The sequence below is a fragment of the Schistocerca piceifrons genome, chromosome 4 (assembly GCF_021461385.2).
Source record: "Schistocerca piceifrons isolate TAMUIC-IGC-003096 chromosome 4, iqSchPice1.1, whole genome shotgun sequence".
Lineage (NCBI taxonomy): Eukaryota > Metazoa > Arthropoda > Insecta > Orthoptera > Acrididae > Schistocerca > Schistocerca piceifrons.
Window position 1 is genome coordinate 550421114 of NC_060141.1, and position 22109 is coordinate 550443222.

Consider the following 22109-nt stretch of genomic DNA (forward strand, 5'->3'; position numbering starts at 1 on the left):
CTTGTGGTTTCCGAAAGGCCTCACTGTGGGTCACATGCTTAACGACTGGGACAAAACTCACATCACTGAAAGTAATGCCTGTCATTTACTGGCAAGACACCTTTGCTGATGTGTATTTTCGAGTGACAATCGCACAGTTTGAGTGTTGTGGGTGAGGACGTTTGCAAAACACATAGTGTAAAGAATAAAATAAGCCAACAAAATGTTGAAGCTGAAAACAAAACTAAAGTAATTCATCATCAGTATACACGCATGCTCATAAATTAATGATAATGCTGATACATGGTGAAACAACGCTCTGGTGGGCGGTTTACGGGTTTTAATCACATCGGGGTATGACCATGCGGTGCATTTGACCTGCCGTCGTCCCACGGTGCCGCTGGCAGCAGTCCACATACGCAGAGGTGTATTGGTGAATGTCAGAGTACGGTGCAGCGAGTAAGTGTGCAGTCGTTTTCAGTGTGCTAATGGTGACTGTGTGTTGAAAATGGCTCAAAGAACGCATATTTATGACGTCACGAGGGACAGAATACTAGGGCGACTGGAGACTGGTAGAAAAAAAAAAAAAAAACCCTTCAAATGGCTCTGAGCACTATGCGACGTACCTTCTGACGTCATCAGTCCCCTAGAACTTAGAACTACACACATCCTTGCCTGAGGCAGGATTCGAACCTGCGACCGTAGCGGTCGCGCGGTTCCAAACTGTAGCGCCTAGATCCGCTCGGCCACTCCGGCCGGCGGTCAAGCACAGCAGGTCGTAGCACGGGCCCTCTGTGTGCCACAAAGTGTGATCTCAAGATTATGGCAAAGATTCCAGCAGACAGGAAACGTGTCCAGGCGCTACAGTACGGGACGACCACAGTGTACAACACCACAAGGAAACCGATATCTCACCATCAGTGACCGCAGACGGCCACGGAGTACTGCAGGTAGCCTTGCTCGGGACCTTACCGCAGCCACTGGAACAGTTGTCTCCAGACATACAGTCTATGGATGACTGAACAGACATGGTTTAAACCCAGAGACGTGCAAGGTGTATTCCATTGACCCCTGGTCACAGGAGAGCCCGTAAAGCCTGGTGTCAAGAGCACAGTACATGGTCATTGGAACAGTGGTCGCAGGTTATGTTCACTGACGACTCCAGGTATAGTCTGAACAGTGATTCACGCCGGGTTTTCATCTGTCGTGAACCAAGAACCAGATACCAACCCATTAATGTCCTCCAAAGGGACCTGTATGGAGGTCGTGGTTTGATGGTATGCGGTGGGGTTATGATTGGTGCATGTAGACCCCTTCATGTCTTTGACAGAGGAACTGTAACAGTTCAGGTGTATCGGGACGTCATTTTGCACCAATATGTCCGTCTTTTCAGGGGTGCAGTGAGTCCCACCTTCGTCCTGATGGATGATAACGCACGGCCTCACCGAGCTGCCATCGTGGAGGAGTACCTTGAAACAGAAGATATCAGGCGAATGGAGTGCCTGCCTGTTCTCCAGACCTAAACCCCATCGAGCACCTTTCAGATGCTCTCGGTCGACGTATCACTGCATGTCTTCAAACCCATAAGAGACTTCAGGAGCTCCGATAGGCAGTGGTACAAGAATGGGAGGCTGTACCTCAGCAGCTTCTCGACCACCCGATCCAGAGTATGCCAGCCCGTTGTGCGGCCTGTGTACGTGCGCATGGTGATCATATCCCATACTGACGTCGGGGTACATGCGCAGAAAACAGTGACGTTTTGTAGCACATGTGTTTCGGGATCGTTTTCTCAACTTATCACGAATACCGTGGACTTAAAGATCTGTGTCGTGTGTGTGCCTAGGCTATTAGCGCTAGTTTTCTGTAGTGCCACGTTGTGTGGCACCATATTCTGCAATTATCCTTAATTCATGAGCATGAGAGTATCAAAAAGAAAATACTATAAATTAAGAATTTCATTAGTTTTTTTGCGTTTAGAGCAACTGAAGTAACAACTAAATGAACAGAAACAGAATATTAAAAACGACTTAGTTTGCTTTTTGTAGATTAATTAGAAATTTCAAAGCTCGAATGCATCTGAATTGCGGAGTTTACAGTTAAGGCAGTGGCACTATGATTTTTGTTGGGAAAAAAATTCAAAAACTGAGAGGTGCTCAAGGGCCAATAGGAGGATGCATCGCTGGGATACAGACAAATGTGTCAAGGAACTACATACAGTGTAAAATGTAATTATGACTGTACTGGAAACGAATCCTTGGTGAGTGAGCCATGTGACCAGGCGAACAGATGGAAAATGAAAAACGTAAGGCCTTCACTCGTTTCCAAGAAACAGGGAAAGATCGAAATGACAGCCAAATGGATGGTGGAAGGATGACAGAAAACGTACAGTAGAAATATGTATTTGTATCGCTAGTGATCTGAACGAGCAGCAGTGGATGTTAGAGGAATGATTATGATGGGAAGCTTCTTAAATCTGCGCGCTTTCTATCGTCAAATCCTTGATATATTGCTTTATACCGTGAACTTGTAATGATTTTATTCAGTATTCATGTGGAATGCATCAGTATTTTTCAGGATTTGGTCAAACGTAATGTAGTTGTTCTACAAGTTCTCAAGGGTATTTTCTTGACACATTTTGTAAGTCGATGCTTCCTTGTTACTTACCCCAAAGAAACAATACTAAAATACCAAATTAAAATACAGTTAAACACTAATGATTGGATGAAGATGAATTTTCAAACACTTTAATTCATTGTGTGACTGCCGACTACCAGGACAAACAGTTATAAAGGTAAAAATGAGACACTAAGTAACATGACGCTATGTCAGTTACAACTGAATGCGAGGCTGTTTGTCAACAGGCGACGCCTTGGTAACTATTGCTGAAGGTGGTACGAGTAATTCCGGTACCGGCTTCAAGACTTGAAAGTAATTCAACTGTTCCTGAATCGTGTATCATCCATTATTTATACCAGGAGTAAGGAAGAAAAGAGAGAAGGAAACATTAGTTATACAGATATTTTTATTGACATTGTTAAATATTACATCTACTGCTATAGGTGGTATATTCGAACTCATTCGTACAGTCTACAATACGATTCACCAGCGTCTCCCCTAGGACATTGTGTCGCTATAACGTACAGTCACTGCACTATTCAGGAACCTTGAACCACAAATCATCCAGGCTGGTAAACAGAGTGCTTACTGTAAGATTGTATCGTATTCCGGATGTCTCTACATGTACAAGAAATTTCTAAGGAATTATACTCTCGTTATAAGTGGAGAAGACTTAGAAGGAGATACTAATATGATTTTTTTTTACCAAAGAAGTGTTCGAAAAAGATTTATTTTCGCATACGTTTTCTATTTTTGAAGTTAATGATGGTCAAGTAGTACGGAAACTAGGATGCGTATGACATTCTGTCCATAGGATGGAGAACGCTGGCAATTCGTAGTTTGGCACTTGGTGGAGCGTCCAAACTCAAGATCACATGCAACCGCTATGTTCGCTCATAAAAGGAGTATTCCGAATAGGCACATTTGCCAGAATAAGTCTGGCTCCTATATACTAAACTCATAATCTAACACTCTAATGACATAGAAAATAAGTGCAGCTTGAAACGTATCAGACATTCCAAGCATCTGTGACTTCACAAAATACACATACAAAAATCACAATGGCGTTAACCGCCATCCAATACTTCACGCACTCCAAAAGTCCCTTACACATTTCACTTGGCTTGTACATCAGGCGTTTCGTCGTGCTTCAGCGTACTCAGTTCTGGTTTCTGTCCGGGCCTCGTTAAAGCTATCATAAAATATTGTGTACACATTGGATTTGCACCCTGTAATCAAGTAGTTAGAATGAAACAGAAAAGTGTAATACTAGAATCATTCACAAATTACAACGAAAGTTTCCATTGGGGTATACATAGTCGTGGCTAGATGAGCATAAAAATCTTTGCTTTCTCGGACACACATACAGTAAGAATGATATGGTATTTTTTTCATGGCGCAGATGGCTGGTGAAACGTCGTTTGTAGTGAAGCGTATCTCGCCATACAGGCGAATAAAAAGCGTATGAAATCAGTTTTATTATTACCAGCTCATTTGCAATACCCAAACTTTAGCCACATTCACACCACAATTTGTCGAACGACATGCAGTTTCAGAAGTACTTGATGTTTAAATACCTTTAAATTACTTAAATAAATATATAATACAAGCCTGATGACTTAATGGTTACGTACTTAACGTATCTACATATCTACAGAATAAATACTTTATAGCCCTGACCGGAGGGCCGGACAGTGTCGAAGAATGAAAAGTCTTTCTTTTATCACAAGGAGACCAGAAATTCTTCGCAGACCCTCGGCCTCTCCTTTACCTCACCGCGTCTCCGGGCTGGTGGGAACTGAGAAGGCCGCTGTCGTTCAGTGCGCAGAAAGAAAAAGACGTGGTTCGTCCAACATGGCAGCGATCTGTCCATTCTTCCGCGCAAACGGTCGTTCGTGTAACAGCCGAATCTCACGGGGAAACGTCGAGCGGTCAGATACTGGTGCCTCTGCTGGGGCTAAAACCACCTCTAAGCACCCGCTTGGTGCAGCACCAGCGCGGCAAAGAGGAGGAGAACTCTCTGATGTCGAGCTATCAGTTTCCACACAGCACGCGTAGCGAAAGTTGTTAAGCAGTCCCCGAGATACAGAAGGCACACGGTCTTAGGGGGGGGGGGGGGGGGGGGGGGCAGGTAGGCGTTCGTGCATTGAGGGCAAAGAGGCACTGACTATGTTTCAGGACAAGGCTTTGCGGAAATGTATGAAATTCGTGCAAACAAGTAGTACAGCCGTAGAATCTGCGTAATTTTTCTTCACTACTGGCAAGTTTTTATGTGGGCAGTGGAGCGGCAAACGTCTTGGATGAAACATGGTTATAAGGAAGGAAGATTATTGTTTACTGTGTTACTAACGGGTGAGATCGTTCGAGAAAGGATGGGTAAAGAATCTGACCGCATCCTTTGCAAATACACCATCCCTGTGGTCACCTTATTCGGTTTAGGAAAGCCAGATAAAGTCTAAATCTTGATGACTGAACTTGTGAACGTGGATTCACTTGTATGCCCACTCCTCGTGATCATGAGACCAAACGTGTTAACCAGTGCTCCATCTCACTCAGTACGGTACAATGACGGGATTAAGTCTCCATACTGGTGATGCAGTGCTGTCAGCGTCGGAAATGAGAATTGTGTTTTGAAATCCATTAACGCAGCTTTCTTAAACTATGTTCCGCGTAACCCTGTGTTTCCGTGGAGATCCCTGAAAGAGTTCTGCAAACTTTACGTTACTTTTTTCATAACATTCAAGAAATGGAAATTAATGTTTCTGTGACATTACAGAAATAGAATGACATCTAAACCTCGCTTCCACTTACTATTTTGGATAGTCGTTACGAATGCGCTGTATTAACCCGGCAAACGGTCTGCCCGATGGGAGGCCCTAGTCACACGACGTTTACATTTATATCGTGGACTGGGAGACAACCATGTAGTCGCTAAAGTCAGTAGTGAGGGAACAAGTGCACAAGGTGTGATTGTAGCAGGCGATTCGAAGCGCCACCATCGTCCTTATCACAGAATCTACCCACAAGTACTGCACTTTATTGTTTGTCATCAGAAACATGAGGCACGTTACGTTTTGTAACATATATACAACATTAAAACCATACTACAGAAACAGACCAGGGTTTCCGCCATAAAAATGGACATTAAAATGGGTTTCACGTAATGCATAGATTGGAAAACACTGTATTAATACGAGCAAAAAGTTAATCGACGCTTAAACGTTTCGAAGAAGTGAAGTTGAATTCTTTCATGACCGTGGAAAAGTTTGTGTATTTTTACAGCATAAACGTCAGTTTTCCTTTAAAAAAATATGGTTTAAAAATGAAAAGATTCAACAGTGACATTGTGTCTGCTCATTTGCTGAAGGATTATTTCAGAGCAAAGGTTAGCTGTTGTTGCTGAAGATACATACAGTCTGTTCCCATCTACTGACTACTTTTGGACCGAGTGCGGTGGTGCAGCGGTTAGAACACCAGTCTGGCATTCGGGTGGGCAAGGGTTCAAATCCGCATCCGGCCATCCAGATTTAGATTTACCGTGATTTCCCTAAAGCGCTCCAGGCAAATACGGGGATGAATCCTTCGAAACGGCACAGCTGATGTCCTTCCCCATCCTTGAAACAGTCCGAGCTTGTGCCCCGTCTCTAATGACCTCGATGTCGTCGGGAAGTTAAGGCCTAACCTACCTTCCTTCTTACTACCGTCGATTGTATGTCGGTGCCAAAGAATTGCAACAGTAAACGTTCAACGTTCACGCTATTATATCACACCCAGATTGGAGGGAAGAAAAAGTGATCAGTGCCTCTGATATCTAGTTAGATGACGTGGTGCCATTTAACTATCATCTGACACGGTCTTGAGTGAAATAAATGAAATCTTAGCGAATAGCGAAGTGAAGCAGAGATTCTGTATCAAATATGTGTTTTATGTCGAGGGTGAGGAATTTTTTCATTCCTGACTATAAATGGACAGAGCATTTCGTATTTGGGCGGCGAAATACTGCAGCACTTTATGGTTATACGGATTTCTAAATATGGAAGGGTTCCTGCCTTCTGTTTCTCTCGGGGACGAAATCATCTAGCACCAGTGCGTCAAAGTGTCTTGCAGTCAGGTACGACGAATGCTACACTGCAGCGGGAATGCACACGGACTCTCACAGACACAGGTTTCGTCGGCGGTCCCTTCTCGCAGAGGCTGAAGCGTAGGCGGGATTGCGACCTGGATCACATCGGGTCGGGCCAGATCAGAGGGAGCCGAAGTAGCGGCGTCCGCCCGTCATGGCGAGGCTGACCAGCATCACGGAGAGCAGGAAGACGGCCAGTCCCAGGAAGGAGGTGGCCGCGTGGCAGAGGCAGCGGCGCCGCTTCGCCTTCTGGATGTTGCGCATCAGCCGCTCGGCCGCCGCCTTGTCCAGCGTGAAGTCCGGCTTCTGCAAGCAGACAGAGAGGGTCAGCATTACTGGCGGGAACAAACGAACCAACAAGAAATACAAGTTATCAAGCAGCCGAAGAAAGCCACACAACCACACGCACATATCCACACACACACACACACACACACACACACACACGCACACACACACACACACACACACACACACACACACACACACAGAGAGAGAGAGAGAGAGAGAGAGAGAGAGAGAGAGATAGCGTGTGTAAGCAGACTGTTTGCTAAGTACGTAGGCTGTTTAGGTTTTCATGTTGGTAACGCCACATAGCGCTCCGTATGAAAATCACTGACTGTGCTGTGTGCAGTCTGTGGCTGGTTTGCATTGTTGGAATATTTGCTATTCTAGTGTTGAGCAGTTGGATGTGAACAGCGCGTAGCGTTGCGCAGTTGGAGGTGAGTCGCCAGTAGTGGTGGATGTGGGAAGAGAGATGGCGGAGTTTTGAGAGCGGACGATCTGGACGTGTGTCGATCAGAAACAGTAAATTTATAATATTGGATATCATGGACTGATATATATATATTATGACTTTTGAACACTATTAAGGTAAATACATTGTTTGTTCTCTATCAAAATCTTTCATTTGCTAAGTATGCCTATCAGTAGTTAGTGACTTCAGTAGTTAGAATCTTTTATTTAGCTGGCAGTATTGGCGCTCGCTGTATTGCAGTAGTTCGTGTAACGAAGATTTTTGTGAGGTAAGTGATTCATGAAAGGTATAGGTTGTTGTTAGTCAGGGCCATTCTTTTGTTGGGATTATTGAAAGTCAGATTGCGTTGCGCTAAAAATATTGTGTGTCGGTTTGGTGATGATCAGAAAAAGTAAAGAGAGAAATGTCTGAGTACGTTCAGCTTTGCTCATCTGTTTGAAAATCAAATAACGTAAGAGGTTTACCAGCATTGTCATTCATAATTTTTTTCTAACGGGAGGTTTCACGTGATTCAGTGATGATGTTACAAGCTTTCAGGTATTACAGGGAAGGGTAAATGTATTAATTTGAGGTAAGGGATACTGATCCAGAAACGACCGAATCGTAAGTTACAAGTGGAAATCATTCTGATACATTCGACAGTGGAATACATATACCAGTCCTGTTGTTGCTAAGACTGTACCGCAGGCAACTTTCAGAGGTGGATGTGTGGACCAAAACAAGCACAAAAAGTCCAGTTAATATGGGCTATAAAATCCATACGTTAAGAACTATCACCACTTGTTTATCTTCGCTGCTCAGAAACACTTTTATTGAACTAGTGCTGATAGCTCTTAAGGTACACGTTTTAGAGTCCATATATACTGGACCTCTGAATGTTGCCTGTCTTACAATCTTAGCAACAACGTACTGCTATACGTATTCCACTGTCAGATATACTTGTAGCACAAAGATTTACGCTTATTACTTTAAGAGTCGGTCGTTTCCGGACCAGTGGCCCTTAGCTCATATTGATAAATTTACCGTTCTCCATCCTACCTCAAAGTTTGTAACATCACGGAATCATCATACAGTAACAATTCTTCGCAGATACTAAATATGGGGAACTCGATATACGTCCTATTCTGCGGTAGTCGTGTGAACTATGTCAGGAAGCAAATTTCGGCTCCTTGTTGGGACTTCACCCACTTTGAAGGTATGCACCTCGAAATTACCACGAATCACATATAATATGAGCGAAGAAGTCCCCTCAGACCACGTTCTGTGTGCTCCTTGTGTGATGCAGGCTGTATGACTGACGCAGAATGGACCGGTATTCATGAGATATCGATTGTGTAGAGCCAAGCAGATGGAAACGGTCGAGAGGCAGAACGCAGTCCTCCAAATCTCGTGTACGAACAGTCCACCGCCTCCCTGCACGTTCGTCTGTTTGAAACAACCCTTCATCATATAAACGCCAAAACCGGGGGAAATTTTGTGTGACGTGGTTGGTGACTATGAGAGTACTTGTTTCGGTGTAGCAGTGCTTCCTCTCGACCGTTTCCATCTGCTTGGCCATACACAAACATCATCATCGGACCATGTTGCTGCTTACAGTGCGCTGCGTAAATCACACAGCCTGCAACACGCAAGGAACTGACGACACGTGGTCAGAGAAACTTTCATTCGTCAGCACCATCTATCTTGGCAACGATGCATTTCCAGACACACGTTCATAGGACATTTCTTCCTCCATTTCCAGTCGAGAGCCCATCCCTGCAGTTTGTATGTCATCTGGTTGCGTTGCGGACACATCGCGAGGCAAGGAAAGTTCGGGGTTAGTCAATAAGTGTCCGCAATTACGCTCTTATTGTCCTTAGGTTGGCCCGAGAGACTTTGTAGAAATGGTTGGCTCTAAGGCTTTGTGCCCTCTCCAGCTGCTACATGACACCGTTGGCATCGCCTGTGGTAGGTTGCAGCATTGCCTCATCAGTCCGTTTTTCGCTGTTGCGACCTAAAGACTTCCCCGCCATAGAGGATTACCGTACCGTAATCTCCTTTTTTATGGTCTGATGGTATACTAGAAGCGACAATTCACAGAAAACTGTTAGGGCAATACGGATTCAACGTTTTGTCAGAGCGAATTGTTTACCACTGGACTGAACAGTTCCAAAGTGGACGAGGGAAGAGCGGGGCTTCATGCCAGAGCCACAGCTGATACCATTAACGAACGACTCCGTGCCTTGATTTCGAATAACAGACATGTGGTTGTTGATGATGTGCCAAACCATTTGCAGATTTGATCCACTTAAATCTGCTTTAAGAGGTCCTTGATTGAGCTCCGATCAACAGGTGAAGGAACCGATGCTTGCCGCGCTAACAAAAACCTTGTTTTTCAGAAGGATCTTGTATAACAGTGAACTAAGGGCATAGAAAAGCTCGGATAGGTAAGAATTGAGTGCTCTTGTTGTAATAATCTGTGTATATAAAAGGCTACGTCTGGACTGACTGACTGACTGACTGACTCATTCACTAACTCATCATTGCCTGTCATTCACTGACTCATCATTGCCCAGCCAAAAGCACTAAGGATAGAAACTTGAAACATAGAAAGGGTGTTGATCTTATAAGGTGGGCATCGTTTAGTAAGGGGCTGTTCGAAATTCAGCCCCAACGGAGGTGAAGTAGGGGATGAAAAGTTTTTTTGAAAATATGTCGCTATTAAGGTTAATGTGAAGTTAGCGATACAAAAACTGGTATTTAAATTCTCTATCGAAAATTAAAGTACACGCATAGCATTTTTGGAAATTCAAGCCGGCCGAAGTGGCCGTGCGGTTAAAGGCGCTGCAGTCTGGAACCGCAAGACCGCTACGGTCGCAGGTTCGAATCCTGCCTCGGGCATGGATGTTTGTGATGTCCTTGGGTTAGTTAGGTTTAACTAGTTCTAAGTTCTAGGGGACTAATGACCTCAGCAGTTGAGTCCCATAGTGCTCAGAGCCATTTTTTTGGAAATTCAACCACCAAGAGGAACAATAGTGGGAGACCGTTTTTTTTTTTTTAAATAAATCATTACTACAGTACTAAAAGCACTTTTAAAGCTACATCTATGAAAATTGATATTTGACTTTTGTGTTAGAAATAAAAAAAGGTACGTGTTCGGTGTTTCTTGGAAATTCAACCATTAAGGGGATGAAATAGGGGACTGAAATTCTTTGTAAATATTTAATTTTATTAAAATATTTTTAAGCTAGGTCTGTGAAATTCTTGCTTGACTTTTGATTAGTTGAATTGGAGTGCGAAAGTTCCTACTGAAAGATCGCCATAAGAACTTAAAAGGCAGGATTAACAAAGATCTCCGACTCTAGGTGCCAGTATCACTTTTTGGTCGGAAGAAAATTCAGAAAAGACCAAGCTTCACTGGCCTTTATTATCTTGCTAAGTTTAGAAGATGTTGCAATTTGTGAACAACATAAAAATTCAATTAACGGAAGACAAAAAAGGTCTTTTATTTCATTACGTTAAATGTTAATTAACTCAATGTAAGAAAAGTGTTATGAATGCTTACGTTATAGTAAGATCCTTTGTGTGCAGTTTAAATGGTCAGCAATTAATTTGTTGGCTGTCTAAAAGTTACGTAGTAACTGGGTGGGAGCATCGCTGTTAGTATCCCACGTAAGCACGCTCCGCTCCCAGCCCACATAACAATTTTCACCAACACTGTTGTTAGAGTTGCGTTATTCTGACGTAAGGATTCTGGGAAATTAAAAACAATGATCTCTGGGATGATAACCGTCGGGTCGAATATTCTGTTCCAATTCTGGGTGTTTCCCTACTATGAATTTGTGTGCTTTGACACAAAATTTGTCTTATCGAAACTCTGAAGATAGATATGAACTTCTGTCAGCAAACGTTTCCTCTCAGACTGAAATTTTCATACCGAAGTGAAAATTTCAGTCTGGAAACATCCCCAAAGCTATGGCTATGCCAAGTCTCAACAGTGTCCATATGTCCAGGAGTGCTAGTCTTGCAAGTCTCGCAAGACAGCTTCTGTGAAGTTTCAAACGTAGGAGATGAGGTACTGGTGGAGCTGTGAGGACGGCTAAACACAAAGGTCCCGATTCGAGTCTTGGTCCGACAAACAGTTTTAATCTGCCAGGCACTTTCAACTCTTAGCTTGTTTATGTGAAATTTTCGAACTACTCACTTCGAAAATTTGAAAACGCAGTGGAAATTCGTTTATGAAGAGGACTTCGAGTTACTATGAATAAGAGTAAATCAGACCATTGCAATGAGACGTAATTAATTTTGAAACAAGAGATTGTACGCATATGCGGAATAATAACCAGAACTCCTGCACTTTATGTTAACTCGTAATTTTAGTGCTCTAGCGCCGTTCCGTTTGATGAACAAGAGTCCATACTCTCTTTCATTTTAGTGATGGTAGTGAAGAAATCCGATACTGAGACACAAAAGTTTATTTGCAGATGCCTTTTTGACCGTAGAAAGTTATGCTCTCAATTGACATCACCTGTCAGTTGCGAATGTCTCTTGAAGTCATTTCTGCGGCCGTACTTGTTATAAGCAATAAATTTCTTAGTAGATTAGCAACTTTTGAGGATCGTGTATGCTAACGCGACGAATGTGTGAGAGTTTTTGTATGATTTTTTTTTTTTTTTTTACTTATTTGCATCTCTGGCGCGCACGTGCTATTTCAGGCACATCTTTGACTGACAATAATGGCGTGAGCTGTTCACGGAAGTGATATGACTCAGTCCGCAATGGAGTGAGAATGATTACTCTTATGTCAAGTGAACTTAATACTACGTACTAAATACCTACAGTCTTTACTGTGAATAAACGCTCCTTTTCATCAGTTGTAAAGGGACTTTAACATAAATAAAAAAATCACGCTCATGTACGGTCCTAAATAAGATAAGTGACAATGATGAGCCACGTTCGTTAGCAATGATAGGACAAGAATTAATATTGAGCTATTCTGCTTGTAATAGAGGTGTGTGGTGTCATAAACTAGAACAGTCATTATGGAAATAATTAACCAAATATACTACAAATAGCTCAATAATTTCGCTGGGAAAGAATGAATAAAAAAATGTTTGAAGAAATCAACCGCGCATGGTATCGTATGCCAAAAACCTGAAGGAACTGCAGAGAAAAATTACAAAATTTTTACACTTAATCCAGACACGGTTAACCGTTTTCCTTAAGCAGGTTACGTAAGCAAATATTCCGATTTTTCAAGACTAAACCATGGAATGCAAAGCTTAAATTCAACAAAATCTGAAAAGGATTAACGTTTATAATTAAAAAGAATCTTATTTCAAAGAAATTAAATCTGTAATTGAAATTATATATTTTGCGAATTTCCAGGAAGTAGTGAGAACCACATCCAGAAGGCAGGGTTCAACGTTACAACGGCAACGAAGACGTTAGAGAAAGAGATAGAGGGAAGCAATTCGATCAGTCCTTTTCGAAGAAAGCTTCATTTTCCTTCAGTAATTTCTTAAAACCTTTTGCCTTTAGATACTGAAGCATCTTTTTATCGCTTAGGACTCCAGTGTGACCTGTCTCCACTTGAGCCATGCGGCATTCACCCTCATCCGAGTATCAAGAGTTGTGCTGCAGTCTGAGGTGACGACAGACCCTAGGTACTTAAGATGCATGGTCTTTTGCAGGTCTTCTTCGCTGATACTTATGGTGCCTCTGGTTTATAAATGGCCGTATCTATTGACTGAAATGACTTAGAAGATGAAAATGTTTACACTACCAAGGAACCGTAGACCGTAATACGTCATATAAATTTTAACTTGACACGTCTACCCATTCCTGAGAAAAATGGTTCTTAACAGACAGATGGACTACAAAGCGATTCTATCAGGGTCCCGTTTTTATAGATTGGGGCAGGGGCTCTAAAAACAGTAAAGTATATGTGTAGAACTGCTATTTCTATAAAAACAGTTTTGTAGTATTCTGATCAACAGAGGGGTAAAATAAGCTACGGTTTGAATGATGGTTTCTGATTTACACAGCGTTGCTTTCCAAAAGGAAACGTCCTGTTTCCTGTCTCTGTGCGAGTCTCAGTTTACCCGTAAGTATGATCATAATCAGTGAAGACACAGCTGTCAAGTGGAAGTTAATTCGTAGTTCTCGACATTCGTTCGGATGTGACAAGTCGTTAAGAATTTACACTACACCACGAAGATGACGAGCTACAGACGTGAAATTTAATCGACAGGAAGAAGATGCTGTGATATGCAAATGATTAGTTTTTCAGAGCATTCACACAAGGTTGGCGCCGGTGGCGACACATACAACGTGCTGCAATGAGGATAGTTTCCAAACTATTTCTCATACACAAGCAGCAGTTGACCGGCGTTGCCTGGTGAAACGTTGTTGTGATGCCTCGTGTAAGAAGGAGAAATGCGTACCAGCACTTTTTCGACTTTGATAAAGGTCGTATTGTAGTCTATCGCGATTGTGGTTCATCGTATCGCGACATTGCTGCTCGCGTTGGTCGAGATCCAAAGACTGTTAGCAGAATGTGGAATCGGTGGGTTCACGAGGGTAATACGGAACGCCGTGCTGGATCCCAACGGCCTCGTATCACTAGCAGTCGAGGTGACAGGCATGTTATCCGCATGGCTGTAACGGAACGTGCAGCCCGTCTCGATCCCTGAGTCAACAGATGGGGACGTTTGCAAGACAACAACCATCTGCACGAACAGTTCGACGACGTATGCAGCAGCATGGCCTATCAGCTCGGAGACCACGGCTGCGGTTACCATTGACGCTGCATCACAGACAGGAGCGCCTGCGATGGTGTACTCAGCGATGAACCTGGATGCACGAATGGAAAAACGTCATTTTTTCGGATGAATCCATATTCTGTTTACAGCATAATGAGGGTCGCATCCGTGTTTGGCGACACCGCGGTGAACGCACACTGGAAGCGTGTATTCGTCATCGCCATGCTGGCGTATCACCCAGCGTGACGGTATGGGGTGCCATTGGTTACACGTCTCGGTCACCTCTTGTTCACACTGACGGTACTTTGAACAGTGGACGTTACATTTAAGATGTGTTACGTCCTGTGGCTCTAGCTTTCATTCGATCCCTGCGAAACCCTACGTTTCAGCAGGACAATGCACGACCGCATGTTGCAGGTCCTGTACGGGCCTTTCTGGATACAGGAAAAGTTCGACTGCTGCCCTGGCCAGCACATTCTCCAGATCTCTCACCAAACTAAAACGTCTGGTCAATGGTGGCCGAGCAACTGGCTCGTCACAATACGCCAGTCACTACTCTTGATGAACTGTGCTATCGTGCTGAAGCTGCATTGGCAGCTGTACCTGTACACGCCATCCAAGCTCTGTTTGACTCAATGCCCAGGTGTATCAAAACCGTTATTACGGCCAGAGGTGGTTATTCTGGGTACTGATTTATCAGGCTCTATGCACCCAAATTGCGTGAAAAGGTAATCACATGTCAGTTCTAGTATAATATATTGGTCCAATGAATACCCGGTTGTCATCTGCATTTCTCCTTGGTGTAGCAATTTTAATGGCCAGTAGTGTAACTGATACACTGCGACCCTCTTGACTGCTTACATTAATCGAACAATGAAAGAAGTGGCGCACTTGACGCGGTTCCAGTGAGTCAGCCACATGGAGATCCGGGATCGGCCGGCCGTTACGTCACGGCGTGCTATTTCGTCCCCAGCTGTTTGTGCCCACGCGGGCTCGCGGCCTGGGTAGCGAGTGTTACGTCAAGGCTTGCCAGCGCTGCTGGAGTGCGTGCCCGTTTGTGCGTACACCGTGGAGAGTGCGCCTGCGTGCCGGGCTCGCGGAAGTTTCGTGTGACCACGGAGCGAGGACCTTGCGTGACAATCTCGTCTGGCTATCTCGGAAGCGGGGTAAGCGCACCACCGAAGGATGGTTCGCAAACAATTGCGGGCCCACTATGGCGAAATGGGGGCCCGCTGGCTGCTGGATCATGGGCTGTTTTCTCTGTTACCAAGACAGAAACACGGAGACAGTTACGGTAGTCACCAACCGCAACTCTGGAATAGTGCATATTTTAACGTTATTTGCAGTCGTGATGTTCAAATGGTTCAAATGGCTCTGAGCAATATTGGACTTAACTTCTGAGGTCATCAGTCCCCTAGAACTTAGAACTACTTAAACCTAACTAACCTAAGGACATCACACACATCCATGTCTGAGGCAGGATTCTAACCTGCGACCGTAGCGGTCGCGCGGTTCCAGACTGTAGCGCCTAGAACAGCTCGACCACCCCGGCCGGCTCGTGATGTTCGCTAGCTACTACATTTTCAGCAGTCCACTTAACATGGCTATTTGTTTCCGTGTGGAACGTGGTTCGCGGCAGTAACGTGCCTAGTTTGTGGCAAGCAATGACACTTAATGGCAAGGTGTAATCAGCAATGCCTTCGCTATGTAAATTATTGCAGCAAGTTGTTTGCGAATGTCCAGTATTGCTGAAAACTAAATTTGCTATCAAATATTATTTCTTTTCTTTTCTGTCGTAAGCGCATTGCAATTCAAGAGAGTGTTACACCAGACACGTTTTGGTTTTACTGACAAAGCATCATCAATGGTGGTTCTACAAACACACTATCTGAGCAAAAGAGTCCGGACACCCCCATGTAAAGTGGAATTGACCAATAGATGTTACGAGAGGTGGACCCACCAACACAACAGGATATCATTGGAATGAAATATGCCTGAGAGACATTTCAGTCCTTCGAAAACTACCTAAGTCGACTGTTAGTGATGCGATTGTGAAGTGGAAACGCGAAGGAATAACCGGAGGTAAACCAATAGCAGGTAGACGTCATGTATTAATGGGCAGGTACCGCCGAGCACCGCAGGAATGGTTCCAAAAAATGGCATGAAATCAGTGGAAAAATCATTCCTTACCTCCAAAGTGCCACCAGCAGTCCATCTAGCAGAATGACTGTGCGCAGAGTTATAAAGGTGAGGTAGAATGATCGAGCTGCTCTTCATAATCCATAAGTTTCTCTAGTCAATACTAAACGACGCCTGCAGTATACAAAACGGCGACACTGCTCAGTGGATAAACAGAAACGAATCATCTGGAGTGATGAATCATACTATACTCTTTCGCAATCCCAAGGAAGGGTTTGGCTTTGGCGAATGGCTGGAGGACACTACCTACTATCATATGTAGTGCCAACAGTGAAGTACAGACGAGGTACCCTTCGCGGGTATTTTTCGTTGTTAGGATGTCGTCTCGTTACTGCGCTTTTGAAAACGCTAAATACGAAAGAGTACGAATTGCACGGCCCCTCTCGCCGGAGGTTCGAGTCCTCCCTCGGGCATGGGTGTGTGTGTTGTTCTTAGCATCAGTTAATTTAACTTAGTTCAAGTAGTGTGTAAGTCTAGGGACCGATGACCTCAGCAGTTAGGTCCCTTAGGAATTCACACAAAAAAAAGGTTCAAATGGCTCTGAGCACTATGGGACTTAACTGCTGAGGTCATGAGTCCCTTAGAACTTAGAACTACTTAAACCTAACTAACCTAAGACCATCACACACAACCATGCCCGAGGCAGGATTCGAACCTGCGACCGTAGCGCCTAGAACCGCTCGGCCACCCCGGTCGGCGAATTCACACACATTTGAACATTTGAACGCAAGAGTATGAACACACGCCCACTGTGTCGTGCGTACAGTAGAGTAACAGTTCTGAGACGATGACAGCTTGTATCAACATGACAATGCACCCAGTCATAATGCATCTCATGTAAGGGAATTGTTTGTGGATAATAACGTTAACGAAATGGTACGGCCTGCCGAGAGTTCCGACATGAACCCAATGGAACACCTTCAGGATGAGTTAGAATATCGACTTAATTACAGACCCCATCGTCCAACATTGCCCTCTCTTCTAGTTCCGGCTCTTGAGGAATAATAGGCTGCCATTACTCCACAGAGATGCATGAACCCCACTGAAAGCGTCCACAGCGGAGTTCAAGTCGTTGTAAGGACGGAGGGCCGACACACCCCTCGTTAATGAGCACTAATAGATATCCGGATACTTTTGACTGGATAGCGTGTACATAACAGGTATCTAAATTTTGATATTTACAGATTAGAAAAAGGTTTTTTTACTTACGTGTGTTTATTACAATCTCTGAGGTCGACAAATTTTTCTCTCTTTGCTAACAGAGGCTGTTGTCTGTTTTTGGGCCACTCTTCGAGATTTTTCTATTTTTAGGAACGCGACTTTTCTTTTGTTGCATTTGTGTTCTTTTCACTTTATTAAAGTTTTGTACAATTTCACACAAGTTGTCTTCATGGAAATTTTACTGTGGTTTGTACTGCACTCATTACTTTGCTTCGGTGTGCAGCAAAAGGAAAAGCAGGTTCCGAAAAAGCTTGTGAAGCATGGAAGAACAACTGCGTTTTTTTGACTAGCAACGAGAGAAAAGCTTGTCGATTTCACAACAGATATCAAGGAGTAATAAACGTTGTAACTAAACCGTACGCCACAGTCATAAGCAGAAACGATAATTGTTGTGATGTAGAAATGAATAATGTGTGTTAAATTTAGCCGGTCGCGGTGGTCGTGCGGTTCTTGGCGCTGCAGTCCGGAACCGCGGGACTGCTACGGTCACAGGTTCGAATCACGCCTCGGGCATGGATGTGTGTGATGTCCTTAGGTTAGTTAAGTTTAAGTAGTTCTAAGTTCTAGGGGACTCATGACCTAAGATGTTGAGTCCCATGGTGCTCAGAGCCATTTGAACCATTTTTTTTTTTTTTGTTAAATTTACAGATCTATCACTAATAATGTTTTGTCAGTGAAAACGAAACTCCCCTTGTGTGGCACACTCTTAAATTGCAGCACACTTATCACAAAAAAAGATTTTCATTTTATATATTCCAGCTATTGCGGAATATAGCTACCCAAACAACATGAAATTTTCTACACTTCCACCAAAGTTTCATCTGTGGCAACCTCGAAGTTGTAGGAAGCCCAAAACTACTTTTTTCGACAAAACAACGAATGTTATCTTTAAAAATTTATATCAGTGATGTCTCCTTGTCCTCTGTGCAGGTTTCTCTTGTCACAGCAGAACTATTTCCGTTTGTGAATCAGCAATTGAGTCTATTTTTAAGTATTCATACTGCTTCCACTAGCCATGAATAGAATACAGATCTGTCTTTTTTACACCAAGACTTATGCACACGATGCTTTTGAAATGATATTCACACCCAAACCATGTCCTTTAGTAAAACGTCCTGCATAATCAGGCCCACATGATCTTGCAACGATCTTCACCTCGGAAATTCCGGCAAATTTATTGATTTCCTTTAATGTCCTTAATTTTGAATATCGCGCTGTTGGTAGATTAAAAATGGCTTAACAATATTCCCCATGTCACTCCACTTTCACGAATACTGTGTTCAGTGACAGAGCGACCATTATTCACTTCCTAAGAGGACTGTATTCGAGATGTAACAAAAGATGCAGAAAAAACTCTAAAAGTTACTACGGAATTATAGGACAGGGAATTGAAACGGAATGCTTCGAATAAAAATCTACTGCCATTCCCACAGTCTCATCTTTTCTTTCTGAAAGTATGTCAGTCGATTCCCTTCCACAGCTCCACTGTTTAATTTTGTGGCAACATTTAGTGGCGTATAATTTACTCGACGTTCATCAGCGAGGTATGAATTAAATACGGCACTTCTGTTCAGTGTTTTTCATCACCGTAGATGACAACTTCATTCAAGAGTTTCGTCACACCCAGTTTCGATTTTTAACAGCTGATTAAATCTGGTAGGAAAAGGTTTTACACCATGAAATTTTCGTAAATTCTGCAGACCTTAATTTGTAACTACTACCTCAATGGACTCCTATTTCAAAGGAATTATTTCAGTATTCGTTAACAGGCCGATGAAGTCAAACTATTGTACATTACCAAAACTTCATTCGTGGTCCATGCAGAAACTATGTACTTTGTGTGTAATGTGCCGGATTACGAGCAAAATATGCTCTAAGCGCGTCACACAGCATTAAATTAAAATATAAAACTGGTAGCTTGCATCAAAAATACGAGAGTCATTCTAAAAGCAAAGAACATTTTAATCTGATGAGTAGTGCAATTTTCCCCCACTTCTTCCGCCGTGTCATAGACGTTACTACCACTGGTGCCAATATGACGCTAACAGCAAGCAGGACCGGTATTTTACTGTTTATTTGCGAGATTTTTTTAAAAAATGTGAAAAAATTAATGCTCTCTTTCTTTGTAGTTTAATACGGTTTCTGAATGCAGTCTTCCCTAGGGAAATTTACAGACACATAATAGAAGTTCATGGAAGTGTGATGAAAGGAGCATAAGGTGTAAAATGGTGAATCATTTTTAATGGCAGTTGAATGAATATTCACAATGAAGAACGATCTGATCGACCGTCGGTCTTTCACTAATGATGAATTGAGCTTGTGCTTTCTTCATATTTCACTATCAGGTCTTTACCAAATTGTTAGTGATGATGTGAAGTGTAGAAAAGTGTGTGCCAGATGGTTACGTCGACTTGCGACAGACGAAGACAAAACGCAACGAATGGCTTCTGCACTGACTTTCCTTAGTCGAAAAGGAACGCGAAAAAGATTTGTACCATATTGCTGCTGGTTATAGGACTTGGGTTTCACATAAAAGCCCATTAAAAAAAATGATCGTATGGCATTGTTGGCCGGGAGGCCCCATGAGGGGGAAGTTCGGCCGCCGTGTTGCAAGTCCTTTTTAGTTGAAGCCACTTCGGCGACTTGCGAGTCAATGATGAGGATCAAGAACACACAACACCCAGTCATTGCGGGGCAAAGAAAATCCCTGACCCCGCCGGGAATCGAACCCGGGGCCCCGTGCGCGGGAAGAGAGAACGCTACCGCAAGACCACGAGCTGCCCATAAACAACGGGACTGGATTATTCATGATCCCGAACAAAACCATAAGAAAAATATAAGGGGGGTAGTCACATGGAAATGAGACAAAAGGAAAAAGATAACTTCCAAAAAAGTAATCGCCATAACTGTTAATACATTTATACCACTGCGAGAAAAGACTGCCAATGCCGTCATGGAAAAATGTTTTTGAGGGGCCGTAATTGTATTCAGGCTAGTATCTCTTCATCCCAAACAATTCGACGGCTACGAATGTCTTTCTTCGGGCCTATAAAAATAGCGAAATCGCGTAGGAGGAGATCGGAACTGTATATAGAATACGTAATGGCTTTCCAGCGAAACTTCTTCAAAATTGTCGGAACAACCTTGGTAACATGTAGGCCCGAGCTGCTCCGTTGATGATACACTTGCTTCGGCTGTTTCAGTGGGCAGTTCTTCAACATCCATCTTGGCCCCGAGTGATCACCATCTTTAGGAAAACTTGTGGAACGCTATGAAAAATGTTTAAAATTGAACGGTGACAACGCCAAAACGTAGCTAAGATATCAAAATATGTTGTGAAATAAGTTGTCTTGCTTTGTCTTGAATAAAAATATATGGAGAAACTGAAGTTCTTCCCAGAAGAGAGTTCGTAGATTTCAAATTTCCTAGCAGTTTAAAGCTGTGTGCAGGACCGTGACACGAACCATGTGCAAGTGCTCTATCTACTTTTTTATCTTCTTTATTTCCATCTGTTTCATTGTCAGGTTTCGTCAGTAGGTCAGTGCGATGCCACTTGATATCTTTAAAATTCCATCGATGAAAACTTCATCAGTTTTTTTTATTACAGAGGGTGGCCATTCCCCTGACCGAACAAGTTGAGCTTTCGAGCAGACAAGGAACACCTACTCCCAGGGCGAAGAAAATCTTCTATCCGGCTGGGAATGGAGACATGGACCCCGCGACTGAGCTATCGAACGACTCTCCATCGCAGCTTTACTTCTGCCCGTACTTCATCCTCAACCTTCCAAATTTCACAGAAGTTCTCCTCTACACCTTGCGGGTCTATCACTCGTGGGAGGAAGGATACTGCAGTGATGTTTGGAAGGTAGGAGGTACTGTCAGAAATAGGGCAGTGAAGGTGGGTCGTTAGTCGTGCTTGGATAGCTCACTCAGTAGAGGACTTGTCCGCAAAAGGAAAAGGTCCGAGGTTAGAGTTCCAATCCAGCAACTTAACCTGCCACGAAGTGTCAAAAGTTCTTTATTTTTAGACTGGCCCCCGTACTTTTAGCTTCTGTCCTCCCGAATGAGCTCAGAATGTGGTCCGCTAGCCAGTCCAACAGGGTGGGGACGGACAGAAATAGTCCAGCACTTCCGCGATGCTTCCAGCGGTCCGGAACCGCGCGCCAGTTGGCCTTTCCGCGAGTGGAGTCGACCTTGGCGGGCGGCCACAGGCGCGACCTTGCGCTATAAGAGGCACTCGCCCAGCTCAGCTGATCACTACTGCAGCAGCCGGCCGCGGGCGTCGACCTCCGCTCTTGGGGAGTCCAATTCACTGGCCTTCCTGACACTCTTACAAGGGAAATTCCCCACCGCAATCCGCCTCAGGTTTAGCGGTAAAATGGGCAAGTGACTGAACATTTCATATCAAGCACGAAAACAGAGAGAAGGTTTACTGAACTGTGAAAAATGAAGCAAGATAGGAACAGTGAAC

At 43.6% G+C, this 22109-nt stretch overlaps 1 protein-coding gene across 1 annotated transcript in view; it reads right to left on the reverse strand.

Annotated features, from left to right (window-relative positions):
- Positions 1-4704: 4704 nt before the first annotated feature.
- The window catches only part of LOC124795999 (protein FAM117B-like), a 387013-nt gene continuing 369608 nt past the window's right edge, over positions 4705-22109 (reverse strand). The window contains exon 8 of the mRNA XM_047260081.1: positions 4705-7024. Within this exon, the coding sequence (XP_047116037.1) occupies positions 6839-7024 (186 nt within the window). The 3' untranslated portion in view covers positions 4705-6838. The remainder of the gene's footprint in view (positions 7025-22109) is intronic.